At 36.3% G+C, this 15,737-nt stretch overlaps 1 protein-coding gene across 6 annotated transcripts in view; it reads right to left on the bottom strand.

Annotated features, from left to right (window-relative positions):
- Nucleotides 1-15,737, bottom strand: part of MPP5 (membrane palmitoylated protein 5) — a 93,197-nt gene that overhangs the window by 38,409 nt on the left and 39,051 nt on the right. For 3 of the 6 annotated variants that reach the window (XM_031669101.1, XM_031669103.1, XM_031669102.1), the window contains 2 exons: nucleotides 14,343-14,630; nucleotides 1,322-1,530 (listed from right to left, as the gene is read on the bottom strand). In XM_031669101.1, coding sequence (XP_031524961.1) covers nucleotides 1,322-1,530; nucleotides 14,343-14,607 — 474 coding nt within the window. In that variant the 5' untranslated portion in view covers nucleotides 14,608-14,630. Of the gene's footprint in view, nucleotides 1-1,321; nucleotides 1,531-11,558; nucleotides 12,855-14,342; nucleotides 14,882-15,737 lie in introns of those variants that run through there. The other 3 variants (XM_003901941.3, XM_031669100.1, XM_031669104.1) reach the window with 2 other exon arrangements.

Below are 15,737 nucleotides of genomic sequence, written 5' to 3' on the forward strand. Positions count from 1 at the left end.
GCCACTTCTAGTTCTTTGCTTTTCTCAACTCCTAAAACCCTTTAGGCTAAGTTGTTTCTTTTCTCCCTTCTTTCCACCTTTCCATTGTGTGTGTCAGCTTTTTACAATTGGAGCAATTCTGATCTCTCTTGCTTCTCTTACTCTCTTCTTCACCTATTGTTGTATTAGCAAAACAAGGACCCAGTAGCCAGCTGGACAAACCTTCCTCCTAATAGGGACAGGAATGATTATAATGATTTATTTTGTATTCTTCCCAACCGGATTTGAAACCAGCTTCACTTGCCTGTGTGCTCTCAAATATGTTATATTTTTACCAAATATATTGGTACTCGTCTTTTCCTTCTATCCTGGAAGTAAGTCCAGAATTGCTTATGTGTGTGAATAGTATAAGATCAAAGTAATGTTACTTCAATCTCTGTAAGAAAAGTAATTTTCAGAAATTTCAGAACACCATTTAAACCATAAGTAAATATGACAAGTGAGAAAAGTATCTCCCTTGGGGACAATTATGTGCTAATCTACAAAGTACCTTCTAATCTATTTTATAGGTTCTGTAGCTCTAGATGTCCTCCCTCCCCAAGAGCCCATTTTCTGCTCATGTTGGCATTCAATGAAACACACTCACTTGATGGGATTCCAGAATTATTCATTTTAACAATACCAAAATAACTTAAAGCACTAGAATAATGAAAGACTGTCTACTCCCCAAAACAGGAGAGTTTATTTATAACCTTAAAATCTTAAATTTAAAAGATGTTTCCATAACAGATTAAACACTGAACACTGGTTAGCATCAGAAACAAGAATTTAAGTCATCATGTTAACAATAAAAACCCTCACAGTATATTAAGATTTAATAATTTGAAATGTCTACAGTTTTTATAGGAGGAAAACTTCAAAATACCTAGACATAATAAATCTTAGGAGTTATATAATGCCTGATTATCAGTTATAATTGTATCTCATCAGTATTCACTATCTCAGTTTATAATGTATAATGCTTGAAATTCATAAAACTATACTTAAAACATTAAAAAAAATTGCTCTCTAGTAATTGAAATTATTTGTTACTATCCAAATTTATGATTTTATATAAAAAATTAACTCTCTTCATGGAACAGAGTTCTGACTCTGAAGTAAAATTTTTTTTTTAGGATAAAATGCATGTAGTAAACTTTCTGTCACAATACATTATTAACATGTGATTAACAGTAATTAATTCAAACACATCTTATAGTCACATTAGTATTTTCCAATAATCCTGTCTTCCTGCCAGTACTAATTACCTTGTCGACATCAACAAGATGTTTAGAATACATACCTCTTGAGCAAGATCTTGTGCGTTGGAGATAAGAGGAAATGGAGGACTGGCCTTGTTCATGTGTACAGTGATGGCATTGTGTATCTTAAATGCATTCTGAAAATCCTTATTTTGAACAAGTTGTAAAAGCAGTGAAATATCCTCCTGGCTCTGAGAATCTACCAAAGTATGTTGGATATGCTTAAGTGAAGAAAACAAGTCTTCTATTTCTAGTAGGAGAAGAAAAAGGTACCCAAAAGTTAATTGTTTCAGTATTAATTCAACATGTATTTTCAGAGAAAATTTCTTTGAACCAGTAAGAATTTAAGTTTTCAGAAAAATACCAAAATCTGCATATATTATTGTCAATCATGGTCATTTTATAGGTTTTTAAGTAAAAACTTTAAAAAAAATTACACAACAGAATAACTTGCATTTTTACAAAGGTGTTTTAATTATAAAACTAATACACATTCACTATAAAAACAAGTGAGGGGAGGAATGCAAAAATTAATAAAGAAATTTAAAACCACCAATAATCCCATCACCTAGAAATATTTTTTTCTTAACATCCTATTTCAACAGTACATTGCAAATGTTTTCCCATATCACTAGTCTTTTTAAATATTTAATAATTCCTGATACCCTATTACATGGCTAAATGATAATTTATAGTAACCATTAAACTAAAGTTCAACATTTAAATTGCTTCTAATTTTTTGCTACCATAAAAACAAGCATTTCAGTACATAATAATCAGTGGTACATATAAATTTGTCTGAGATTCTGATGTCTTCATAAAGTAAGTCCCAGAAATAGAACTTTTAGATAAGATTCTGACATTTTTTAAAAAGTCAAACAGCTTTTCTAGGGAGGCTTTACTAATTTGCATTCCATTAACAATATTTTCAGAAATATTTGATATTATTATTTTTTTAAATCTTCCATTTATTTGACTAGTAAGGAAGCTGAGGTTTATTCATATTTACCAGGCACTTCTTTTGTGGTCTATAAAACGCTAATGAATATGTGAGTTTCCTAAAGTTGTACTGAAAGTTGTGGGCATATGTATGTGTATTGTGTCTGCCTGTTAGTGTGCATACATAGCACAAGCATTTTTCTGGAAAATGTTACTCCAAAATGGTTAAGAGGCACTGGTAGACCAGGCACAGTGGCTCACGCCTGTAATCCCAGCACTCTGGGAGGCCCAGGCGGGTAGATCATGAGGTCAGGAGTTCAAGACCAACCTGGCCAAGATGGTGAAACCCCATCTCTACTAAAAATACAAAAATTAGCCGGGCACAGTGGCGGGCGCCTGTAATCCCAGTTACTCAGGAGGCGAGACAGGAGAATCACTTGAACCCGGGAGGCAGAGGTTGCAGTGAGCCAAGATCACACCATTGCACTCTAGCCTGGACAACAGAGCAAGACTCCATCTCAAAAAAAAAAAAAAAAAAAAAAAAAGCAGCACTGGTAGTCTCTTCCCTGCTCCCAAATAGGCTGTGTGAGCGTATGTGTGCTTGCGCATATACTCTGTCATATTTGTTGGGAATCGTTTTCCAATATTTCCATTTATCTCTTAATTATATTTGCGGTTGTTCTTATTATAGAATTTGTCAACTCTGACCCCCAGCTTTTCCTGTGTGATTTCTTTCACTGTTTCTACGCTTATAAACTTCTTGTAGGTCATTAAAAAAAAAGTATCTATATTTCTTCTAGCTTCTTATAATTTCTACTTTATTTAACTTCTATTTAAGTTTAATTCATCTAGAATTTATTTTGGCATAGATCTGAAAAAAATTAACTTTATTTTTCTTCCAATTAACCAATGATTCTGGTACCATTTATTAAATAATCATTCCTGGCCAGGCGCAGTGGCTCAGGTCTGTAATCCCAGCACTTGGGGAAGCTGAAGCGGGTGGATTGCTTGAGTCCAGGAGGTCAAGACCAGCCTGGGCAACATGTGAAGCCCCGTCTCTACTAAAAAATTACAAAAAATGTCTAGGCACAGCAGCTCACACCTGTGTTCCCAGCACTTTGGGAGGCTGAGGTGGACAGACTACTTGAGTTCAGCAGTTTGAGACCAGCCTGGGCAACATGGTGAGACCCTGTCTTTTTTTAAAATAACAATAATTTTTAAAAATACAAAATATTAGCCAGGCCATTGTGGTATGCACCTTAGTCCCAGCTACTCATGAGGCTGAGGTGGGAGAATCCACTGGGGCCATGATCACTATACTGCACTCTAGCCTGGAAAACTGAGTGAGACCTCATCAAATAATCATTCCTTTTCCACTGATTTATAATGCCACTAAATTCTTACACATATCAGAGTCTGTCTTTATTTCACTGGTCTATCAGAACTATACTGTTTTATTAGAGTAGCATTATAAAGTTTGTTCATATTAATATGACAAGTACCTGATCTTTCTTTAAGTTTCTTGACTATTGTAAATTGGTTATAAGTCACTTTTTTCAAGTTACCTCCCATTTCCTCTTTCCTAGTCTTTCAAAAAGAAAAGTCCTATTGAGATTTTGACTAAAATTAAACCTGTAAATGAGTCTAGGAAAAACTTAAGAGCACATACTAGGACTTATACAGTCAAAGACATAGTATAAAAAAGACATGGAGGCCGGGCACAGTGGCTCAAGCCTGTAATCCCAGCACTTTGGGAGGCTGAGCCAGGCGGAACATGAGGTCAGGAGATTGAGACTATCCTGGCTAACATGGTGAAACCCCGTCTCTACTAAAAATACAAAAAAATTAGCTGGGTGTGGTGGTGGGCGCCTGTAGTCCCAGCTACTCGGGAGGCTGAGGCAGGAGAATGGCGTGAACCCGGGAAGTGGAGCTTGCAGTGAGCCGAGATAGTGTCACTGCACTACAGCCTGGGTGACAGAGCAAGACTCCGTCTCAAACAAACAAACAAACAAACAAACCAAAAAGACATGGAAAAAAATCTTCCCAATGTGCCTTTTTGTCAGCTCTCTTCTTATAAGGTCTGCAGAAACACCACTGACTCTTATTTATCTTGTATCCCACAATTTGAAGAGCAGTTAAATTTTTAAATAGATTTTAACAGCTCTTCGGTTGATTCTTGAGGTTCCCTATCTTTCCTGCCCCAAATCAAAACAACTTGAGTCTTCCTTTTAAACATATATATATTTAGTCTTCCTTATTTTATATATACAGTTGTCCCTTGGTATCAGTGGGAGATTGGTTCCAAGACCTCCCACGGATAGCAAAATTTGCAGATGCTCAAGTCCCTTATATAAAATGGTGTAGTATTTGCATATAAGGTATACACATCCCCCGGTTACCTAAAATCAGCTCTAGATTACTTATAATACTTAATATAATGTAAATAGCTGTTATATTATATTGTTCAGAGAATAATGACAGGAAAAAAAGTCTTTTTTATAAAGACTTATAAGGTTTAAAAGTCGGCCACATGAAATGGTGGCTCATGCCTGTAATCCCCGCACTTTGGGAGGCTGAGACAGGTGGATCACATGAAGTCAGGAGTCTGAGACCAGCCTGGCCAACATGATGAAACTCCATTTCTACTAAAAAAAGTACAAAAATTAGCCAGGTATGGTGGCGTGCTCTTGTAGTCCCAGCTACTTGGGAGGCTGAGGCAGGAGAATCACTTGAACCAGGTGGTGGAGGTTGCAGTGACCCAGTATCATGCCACTGCACTCTAGCCTGGATGACAGAGCGAGACCCTGTTTAAAAAAAAAAAAAAAAAAAAAGGAAATAAAGAAAACAAAACTTTTTTCCTTGTCATTATTCTCTAAACATACATATATGTATGGTCATCAGTAGTTTAAAATGAAGAAAAATTTGGCAAAAAATTTAAAAGTCAAAACTGTCATTAGAATGACATAAGAAGCAGCTGTAGCCCAGAGCTAGATAAGAGTTAAGGGATAGCCAGAATTTAACCATAAGCTAATATTTAGATAGAAAGAATATAAAATGTCAGATTCCATCACATACAATGAGGTTACCAAAGAATTCCCTAAGAGATTAAAGAATTCAACAGCCTTAAAGTATCTTAAAAGCAAAATAGGAAAACATTTAAATATCTTACAAGAAAAAGAAATTATAAAAGCAACAGAGCAGTTAAGCTTTGTATAAGCTACAATCTTATGGGGACTAGACTTCTCTGAGTAGACAATTAAATTACGGTTTAATTAAAACAATTTTCTTTGTAGAGATGGAGTCTATAACTCCTGGCATCAAGAAATCTTCCTGCCTCGTCCTCCCAAAGCGCTAGGATTACAGGTGTGAGCCATACTTTCAAGGCCTTTAGTAATTGTTAAAAGGGCCTCATGGCCGGGAGCAATGGGTCATGCCTGTAATCCCAGAACTTTGGGAGGCTCAGGAGGACAGATCACTTGAGGTCAGGAGTTCGAGACCAGTCTGGCGAACATGGTAAAACCCCAACTCTACTAAAAATACAAATAAATTAGCGGGGCATGGTGGTGCATGCCTAAAGTCCCAGCTACTTGGGAGGCTGAGGCAGGAGAATCGCTTGAACCTCGGAGGCGGAAGTTGCAGTGAGCCAAGATCGCACCACTGTACTCCAGCCTGGTGACAGAGTGAGACTCCGTCTCAAAGAAAAATGAAAGGAAAAAAAAGGGCCCCAGCATGGCTGTTAGGGTATTGTGAAAGACTGAGAGCCTCAGATTTCACCACTGACTGAAATCAACAAGCAGCCTTAGACAGCCCAGAAGGTAACTGTATCCCTACTGGGTCTCTTCAACCTCAGGGGAATTTAAATTTTTTAAAGCCAAGGAGTTTCTGCATAATCTCTCTTATGTACCAAAGCCACTCAAAAGGATACTAAAATACTGACATTATTTTGAAAATTACCTGTACTTCTACCTTTTGGCTGTAACTACTGGTATTATTTTGCTATGCCATATAGCCTTTCAAACTTCTAAAATGCTGGTCTAACCATATAGATGACACTGTAAATGTTGTTTTGCAACCTGTTTTCCAATTCCTTAGAATAAATTTCTAGGATAAAATTATTAATCAGATAATAAAAACATTTAACACTTTGATACATACTGCCAAGCTGCCTTCTGGATTTGTACCAATTCATATCCCTATCAGCAATGCACATGAATGTCTGTTTTCACGAACACACACCAATTTAAGAATCATCAATCTTTTAATTTTTGGTGATCTGGTATGATTGAACATATTTTTACAAGTTATAGCCATTTGAATTTCTTCTTTCATCCATTTTATCTTTTGCCCATTTTTCTACTAGAGTGCTTTTTATAACTAGAATTTAACTGATATCCCTGTAGTCTTAACTATAACATACTTAATACAATTTCATCCTTTTTTCTTATAGCAGAACAATGGCTTTTAATCCAATATATTTATGAAAAAAAGCTAAGGAAATGTAAAAGACCTATTTTGCCACAATTCTAATTTAATCATAACCAGAATCTCCAGTGCCTTTTTTTTTTTTTTTTTTTGGAGACAGGGTTTCGCTCTGTCACCCTGCTAGAGTTCAGTGGTGTGAACACGGCTCACTGCAGCCTTGAGCTCCTGGGCTCAAGTGATCCTTCCCACCTCACCCTCCCCAGTAGCTGGGACTACAGGTGCATAACACCACACCCAACTAATTTTTTTGCATTTTTTGTAGAGACAAGATTTCACTGTCGCCCAAGCTGGTCTCGAACTCCTGGACTCAAGTGATTCACCCACCTTGGCCTCCCAAAGTGCTGAGATTATAGGCGTGAGCCACCACGCCCAGCCATAAAGGGTACATTTTTAAAAGCACTTCACAAACATGTATTAACTCAAGAACATTTTCTTTTTTCTTTTTTGAGACCAGGTCACTCTCTGTCACCAGGCTGGAGTACAGTGGCGCAACTAGAATCCACTGCAGCCTCGACTTCTCAGGTTCCAGTGATCCTCCCACCTAGCCTCCAAGTAGCTAGGACCACAGTTGCATTCCACCACATCTGGCTATTTTTGTATTTTTTTGGTAGAGATGGAGTTTTGCCAGGTTGCCCAGGCTGATCTACAACTCCTGAGCTCAAGCGATCCACCCACCTCGGCCTCCCAAAGTGCTAGGATTATAGGCATGAACCACCACGCTTGGCTACGAACAGTTAATTTTCCACCCACTCAAAGAAAAGTTCCATTCTTTCATGGATATATCTGTTACTTAAAACAAAAATCCACCTAAGTTTTTCAACATTCTATACAATTCTGCAGGGAGTTTTAAAAATCCATTCAGATGTAACTAAATCAGTCCTGTCAAGTACACTCTTCCATAATAAAGATGAAGACACAGAGACAACAAAGAGAGGACAGAGGACAGAAAGAAGAAATTCCTTTCCCCAATCCCAGACAGACAACAGACACAAGAAGGAACCATACGGACAGAGAAATAAAGAGAGAAATGAAGAACCATAAGGCTAGTGAGAAAGTCTGACATATGTGCTAGGTTGGGAGTGGACAAGGAAGTAAGTACTTAAGGCAGGATGGAGGCAAGAGAAGGTAGAGGCAGGCATAGCAAATCTAGCTTTGGTAATAAATTCAAGCCTGTAACAAATTTCCTACAAGGAATTTCTTTATATCTAGTTTAAATTATTTGCCCTGTAGTTGGACCTATTTCCTCTTACCTGATTTTTCAGTAGAAATTAAGTTCCCATCTTCTCTAATATTTCATGCAACACTTAACTCTTGATTATTTAAAAGAGAGAATATATTATTCTAAAGTGAGAAAATTCACTTACATTTGGCTTTGGGATACAACTAATCAGATAAATACAAACATACACATTGGTCCACAAATCCACCCTCGTAAACTCTGTCCTCCCTCCTTGCCCTCTCCTGGCAGTCTAAAAGGTAGAAGAATGAAGACTGTGAAATAGGCAACAGAAAGCAATCACCAAGAGTTACTTTATCAGAAAATCCTACTTTCCAATGCCTAGAACTGTGGGTAGCTATGCGAAAATTTTTTGGTTATAAGGGTAAACATTAAAATTACCTAAGGAGGCCGGGTGCAGTGGCTCATGCCTGTAATCCCAGCACTTCGGGAGGCCGAGGCAGGTGGATCACGAGATCAGGAGATCGAGACCATCCAGCCTAATACGGTGAAACCCTGTCTCTACTAAAAATACAAAAATATTAGCCGGGCATGGTGGCGGGCACCTGTAGTCCCAGCTACTCGGGAGGCTGAGGCAGGAGAATGGCGTGAACCTGGGAGGCGGAGCTTGCAGTGAGCCAAGATCGTGCCACTGCACTTCAGCCTGGGTGACAGAGCGAGACTCCGTCTCAAAAAGAGAAAAATTACCCAAGGAATCTCCATCTGGATTGGCATCATTTATTTTTATATATTACTCTCATTTGCCCCATATTAAAACAGATAGCTTCTAGGGACCTATATCCAGCATTAAGCTTCTCCACTTCATCGTGTAATTCTGATTCTTTTAACCTGTCCTCAGAAATTTCAACTCCAACCAACTTCATGACTTTTTTCTGAAACTTTTAAGATTTCTTTTCCTCTAAACTGGAGGGTCAAATATGATACTCAGATGGGGAACTTAATATTACTAAGTAGGAGGAAATTACATCAGTTTCCAGGATATCTACCTGTGGAATTAAAATTGCGGTGGCTCATGCCTGTAATCCTAACACTTTGGAAGGCCAAGGTGGGAGGATCGCTTGAGGCCAGGAGGTCAAGACCAGCCTGGACAACATAGTGAGACCCCATCTCTGCAAAAAAATATAAATTAAAAAAAATTTTTTTTAACCTAGATGAATGGAAAAACAAAATGTAGTATATTGGTACAGTGGAATATTAATTCATCCATAAAAAAGAAATGAAGTACTGATTCATGCTACAATATGGATGAACCCTGAAAACGTAATGGTAAGTGAAAAGAGACCAGTCACAAAAGAGCCTATGTTATGTAATTTCATTCATATAAAATGTCTAGAATAAGCAAATCCAAAAAGACAAAGTATATTCGTGGTTGTCAGGGGCCAGGTGGTGGAGAGAATAGGGAGTGACCATTAATGGGTACATATCTTGGAATTATATAGTGGTGATGGCTGCACAACCTTGGTTTTTTTGTTTGTTTGTTTGTTTAGCACTGCAGCCTCAATCTCCTGGGCTCAAAAAATCCTCCTGCCTCAGCCTCCCTAGTAGCTGGGACTACAGAAGCATGCCACCATGCCCAGCTGATTTGTGTGTGTGTGTTTTGTGTTTGTTTGTTTGTTTTAAGAGACAGGGTCTATGTTGCCCAAGCTGGTCTCAAACTCCTGGGCTCAAGAGATCCTCCTGCCTCTGCCTCCAAAGATGCTACTAATACAGGCGTGAACCACCATGTCTGCCTGCACAACCTTGTGAGTATACTAAAAACTAATGAATTCTACAGTTTAAAAGACAAAATTTTATGGTATGTGAATTATATCTTAATGAAGCTGTTATTTTAAAAATGAAATAAGAAATCAGTGGTTAAGATCCACAAATTAATTTTATGGACTACAGGGTTAGATGATCTCTCTGTAGCTTCTGGTTCTCACAAAAATTAAATTTCATTCAAACCTGTAGTGTGCCACTGACTCAAATGCTTTTTCCATTTGTTCCTCAAGAAAATCCTGAAACTGAGGCTCAGAAAAATTAAGTAACATGCCCAACGTTAATAGCAATTCAGTGACTTAAAAAGTATTTAAACTCAGTTTTGACTCTAATATCCCTGCACTTTCCAACGTGCAGCAACCTCATACATTTCTGAATATGCCGTAAGATAACAAAGCAAATCTCTGCAGGCAGAAATAAGTTTTAAAATCTACTACTGATTAATAAGTGGAATGAAGTTTTAACGTATTGTGTCAAAGACTGAATGATGTAGCAGTTACTTTTCTATAGAATTATGTGTATTTAATAAAATTTACATGACTATACATATACTCTAATGAATTTTTACATCTTTAGGTCTAATTTTAGCAACTTGACTAAATCACAGAATTCTCAAATGATCCCAACACCTCAAACATTAAATCTAGTGACAACAGATTTAATTATTTCAATTCCAGGAAGGTAAAAAAATTCCCTGAAGGAATGGCTAATAACATTTATTTGGAAATATCTATAACAACAGCTAAAAAAAATTTGATAGTAAAAATAATTAACTTCTCAGAAGCAGGCTGAACTAAAGTTCAGGATTTACTGGCACTGGGATTTTGTCTGTTGGCTTGAAATACATTTTATCTTAAAGCCAACCTTTAAAAAAGTTTACAATCACACAAAATTCCAGTATGCCCCATGAACAATCAAAAGTCAGTTAAATGCCAGAGCTTTTAACAGAAATGTGAAAGAGCTATTTTACTTTAAAATGTCAATAATCTTTTGACCTAATAGTTTGAACATCCAGAGACATCTGGCAAAAAATATGCGGACACTAATTAAGACTGAAACATGCTATTAATTCTATGAAAATATTTTATTCCTTAGCTTTATTCATCCCAGTTTCTTCCCCGTGGTGTGTTTTTCCTTCTTCACACTGATAGTATCTCAAAGATTAGAAAGCCCCTAATCACAAATTCCAGGAGTCTTTTTATTAACCACTAAACAGCTTACCACAGATATATATGGGTGTGTGTGTTCCCTTTCCTGACACTGCTTCAAAGACAACAATTTTATAGTCACATATGAGATAGACGGCAGTCATCCCTAGTTTGTTCCCTTTAAGTACTCTATCTCTATATTTCCTTGTCCACATCCCTGGCCCAAAATTATTATCTGAGAACACAAAAACAGTGAAATCTATAATATAGAAATATATGAAAATTACCCTACTCTAGCTTAACCTGCTCTAACCTGCATTATTTTCTTTTCTGAAGATTTCTCTGACAAGGTAGTTTGCTCTGATTATGAAAGAGAACAAAGACAATAATATTTGTAACAAAGCAAGCTTTAAAAACTAATGCCAATTTTAAGGAAAGCCTCCCTAATACCAAAATTTTTATCATTTATAATACTAATTATTCATTTGAAATCTAGTTCCCATATCACTATTTTTTATCTTTCAAAAAAATTCTAACTGCTTTTAAATAAGAAAATTCAGTTCATCCTTTCTGAGTATTTTCTGTCAATTCCATCCCTGCACTTTTATTATCATACATTGTCAAATTTACAAATACTTTTCATTAAAAACCACCCAATTACTTAATCTTGCCAATCACATTTTTGATTCTTAAAAGAATACTTTGTCTACTCACAGATAAATGATGATGTATTATTTAGAAACTGAAGGCTTCCTCTCAAAGAAATAAATCAGTTGCCCATTCTTCCCTCATTTAAAACAAGATTGCTGTGAAAAAGGCTGAGACGTTGTCTCCTGTCATACGGGCGGGTATTAATCAAATACTAGCAAGGAGACACACACAATGTTCAGGGAGTACTTCTCTTACAGTTTGATGTGTTAGCAGATTATGAACAAGAAAAAAAGTTTGGCAAAAAGCTATTACACTTCATTTTAAACAAAAACTTAAAAACCTGAGGCTATGACGGACAAAAGCAAACTATACCTTATGCTAATTTCTCATGATTCTTACATAACAGATATCTGTGTTGACTATATTAACATAAAATATATCATTTATTTCTCAAAATACATCTTCTCCTGTCCAAGAAATGAATTACAAATACCTGTTATGACATTTCAAATTACTTTAAAATAAAATATATAAAACTGCCTTAAATTCAAGGACCACACATAGGTACTTTTAAAAACTACAGCAGATTACACATTGGAATAGAGGTATCCTTTAATCTGAATTTGTTAAAAAAAAGTCAGCAACAGAACATACAAACAGAAACAGGAAAAAGGAAAAAAAAAATTTTAAGAGAAATGATGTCCAATTTTCTGTGCTTAGGCAAAACAAACAAAACCATAAACTCACAAATGTTCTCTTACTAAGTGAAGCTGGCTGAAGCTATATTTGTTTCTTCACTGTGATTACATGAATATTACCTATCAGATGGATACTTACACCTGATTCTAAGTAAATCAAATGGACAAATACATTAATCTTATGGGAATGTAAACAGAAAAACAGAAGAATCAATCCAGGTTGGCACTGGATATAACAAACTTTCTCCAATAAAATATTTTCAGAATATTTTAATAAATAAATAATAATAGAGTGGTGGGAAATGAAGGCTAGTAAGAAGCAATCAGGAATGAAGTATTTTTACTCTAATAAAACCCTCAGGAAAAAAGAGCATAAAATTCCTTCACATAAATGTATTAAAAAAATATGTAATCTTTTAGCTTTCACTGTAATTAAAATATCTGAAGGCAGGAATTTAGCAGACTTCACTATGACTAAACACCTATCTATGATTTCTTAAAACACAGAGAAGCATGTACATATGAAATGTGGATCCTGAATAAAAATTTATAACAAACAAAAGAAGATGACGTGATGTAGTAGAAACTGCTCCAGACTTGAGACGGGCGCAGTGGCTCACACCTGTAATCCCAGCACTTTGGGAGGCTGAGGAGGGCAGATCACGAAGTCAGGAGTTGAAGACCAGCCTGACCAACCTGGTGAAACCCTGTCTCTACTAAAAATACAAAAATTAGCCAGGTGTGGTGGCACATGCCTGTAATCCCAGCCACTCGGAAGGCTGAGGCAGGAGAATTGTTTGAACCTGGGAAGGCGGAGGTTGCAGTGAGCTGAGAATGCACCACTGCACTCCAGCCTGGGCAACAGAGCAAGACTCCACTTCAAAAAGAAAAGAAATTGCTCCAGACTTGGAATAAAGAGACTTAATGAGGAACAAATCTGGCATATACATGGTACCTCTGGCCAAATTACAAAAAGGTGCTCTATTCTGGGTAGCCACAGCTCTGGCCTGGTGAGTGAAGTGCAGGCTGGATCCTGGTTTCCATTCAAACCTTCCATTTTGTGCAGTACATCAACATCCGATCTGGCAAATTCAAACTTGGCTCTACCACTGGTGTCTTTAACTAAGGTTCAATTTCTTTATCTCCAAAATGGAGATTACAGAGTACTGTTAACAGGATTATTTTATTACATGAAACAATGTTTGCTAAAACACTTAGTACAGGCTCAACAGATCCCTAAATGAATGGTAAAATGACGACAACGACAATAAAAACTTTCTCCTCCTACAAAAAAGTAGAAATATATCTTTTTTCGCACCTAAAACATAGAAAACCACCAAAAAATAAAATGCTCCCCTAACACTAGTTCAGTGAGCACCTGGGTGTATGTGCACGTGCAAGAAGGGCAGGCAGTAAATTCAATGATTAAATATTCTAAGTTTCGAAACATGCATTTGATATCAATGTCTCTTGTAGATTCACTATGCCTAGTAACATTCTAACAGCTAGGAGAAGTCTTGTGATAAGAAGTTATTTAATTTATTTAGCCCAGAGTGCTCAAAATCCATTTGGTCACAGAATTCTTTTGGTTTGGTTGTATCTACTTATATCTCATAGGACTTTTTTGTTTTGTTTTTTTCCCCACAGAACAGAATTTGGGGATATAGAAAATACCACTATTTTATGTTTATGATACCATATGAACAATACCAGTTCTTCTTATTGACAATCATTAATTTAAAAAATCAAAGAATTTAAACTGTAGTTACTAATTTCATTACTATTTTACAAACTTGAAGGAAATCAGAAATTCAAAATCTGAAAATTGTTTTTTAGTATTTTGCATAAAGTTTGTGAGTTTGATATAAAAGGTAAATTTCAAGGCTTTAAATGTTAGGGCCCATGAAAACTCTTTAATATCTAAAAAACACATTATAGTGACTGAACATTTAAACCACATGCTTTTAGTTCTATGTTGGTAATAGTAAATAATAGCTATATGGCGTTTCTAAGAAAACAAAGGATCTTGGTCTGGAATTCAAACTGTCATTACTTACATTCTGTTAAACCCTCTTCCTTCCCATATACGTTAAAAGGCACAGATAAATTAAAGCAAAATGTTTTCTATTATCCCTCTATTTTTACTTACCTAATATTTTCACAGCATAATGAGGACTTTCTAAGATAATTCCTTCCTCTGTATCAAACATAGGGTTATCTATTCCGGTCTTTGGAGGAATTTGGGCTAGTTTCTTAAGTCTCATGGAAGAATTAAGGTCAAGTTCTTGCTTTTTCCCTTCTTCCTCTCTCCTACGCCTCATGTCCTCCTGTTGTTGCCGAATACGCTCCAACTGTGCACTTCGACGTATTGGCATCATCCTGGTGCCCAAATCTCCAGGGCAGTCAACAGCCATCTCTCGGTGCTTCTGATGTTCCTCTGGTGATGCAAGATCAACATTTTTTACTTCGCTGTCTGATTCCTCTGTAACATGCCCATTCATATGGGATGTTGTCATGGTTATCTATAAAAACCTGTACCACTTTTTATAAATCAATTTTTCCTATAAGCCAATTCTCTTGATTCTGTAGTATAAAATCCATGTTACTTCAAAAAAAAAAAAAAAAAAAGACCAAAAAAACTTCTCACATCACATAATAATGCTATGAAAAAGTATCCATGAAGGAAATCTAAGGGGAAAGATGGGGGAAAAAAAAGTATAAGAATTACAATATAAAAGCAGGTTTTTACATAGCCCACTTCTAAATCTCCATACAACACAGAAAATAATAAGTATATAATATTATTTTGCTATGTAGATTAAGTACTTTCACTTTACAGATAATGGTGAGCAAACCAAGATTCCCCCTCTCCCCCAAAAAGTCCCTTTCCAAGAATGTGAAACATACTATTCAATTTTAAAGCTAAGAAAAATGATATACAGTACTGGAAAGTTTAGAAAAGTAGGAAAGTAAAAAAATTTGGGGTACTAGTTTGGTACAGAACACGTTACTGGCTTCAAACATAAAAGGTGTTTTAATCATCTTTTAGTAGTTGTCTCAACACGGTACTTTATGCTCAACAATTAACATGAGATTGAAATAACTTATTAGTTAACTGCTAAAGAAATTGATGAACAATCAACCGATTTGGCATATAGCAGCCTTGTTTGTACCTTACTTGAAATACAAGCAGTATTCTGGGGGATAATTAATTCATTTTTAGGAGTTTTTGAGATGAAGAACATGCCCAACGAATAAGAAACTTCAATTAGCAGCTGAGGCAGCTACAAGACAAAACTACATTGAAACAAGGATTACATGGGTTATCAGTCTTTATGATTGATCCCATTTAAAAAAAAAAAAAAAAAAAAGAATTGGACCGGATGCAGTGGCTCACGCCTGTAATCCCAGCACTTTGGGAGGCCAAGGCAGATGGATCACCTGAGGTCGGGAGTTCGAGACTAGCCTGGCCAACATGGTGAAACTCCGTCTCTACTAAGAAAAACACAAAAATTAGCCAGGCATGGTGGCGGGCGCCTGTAAT

Source organism: Papio anubis, chromosome 7 (assembly GCF_008728515.1).
Source record: "Papio anubis isolate 15944 chromosome 7, Panubis1.0, whole genome shotgun sequence".
NCBI lineage: Eukaryota > Metazoa > Chordata > Mammalia > Primates > Cercopithecidae > Papio > Papio anubis.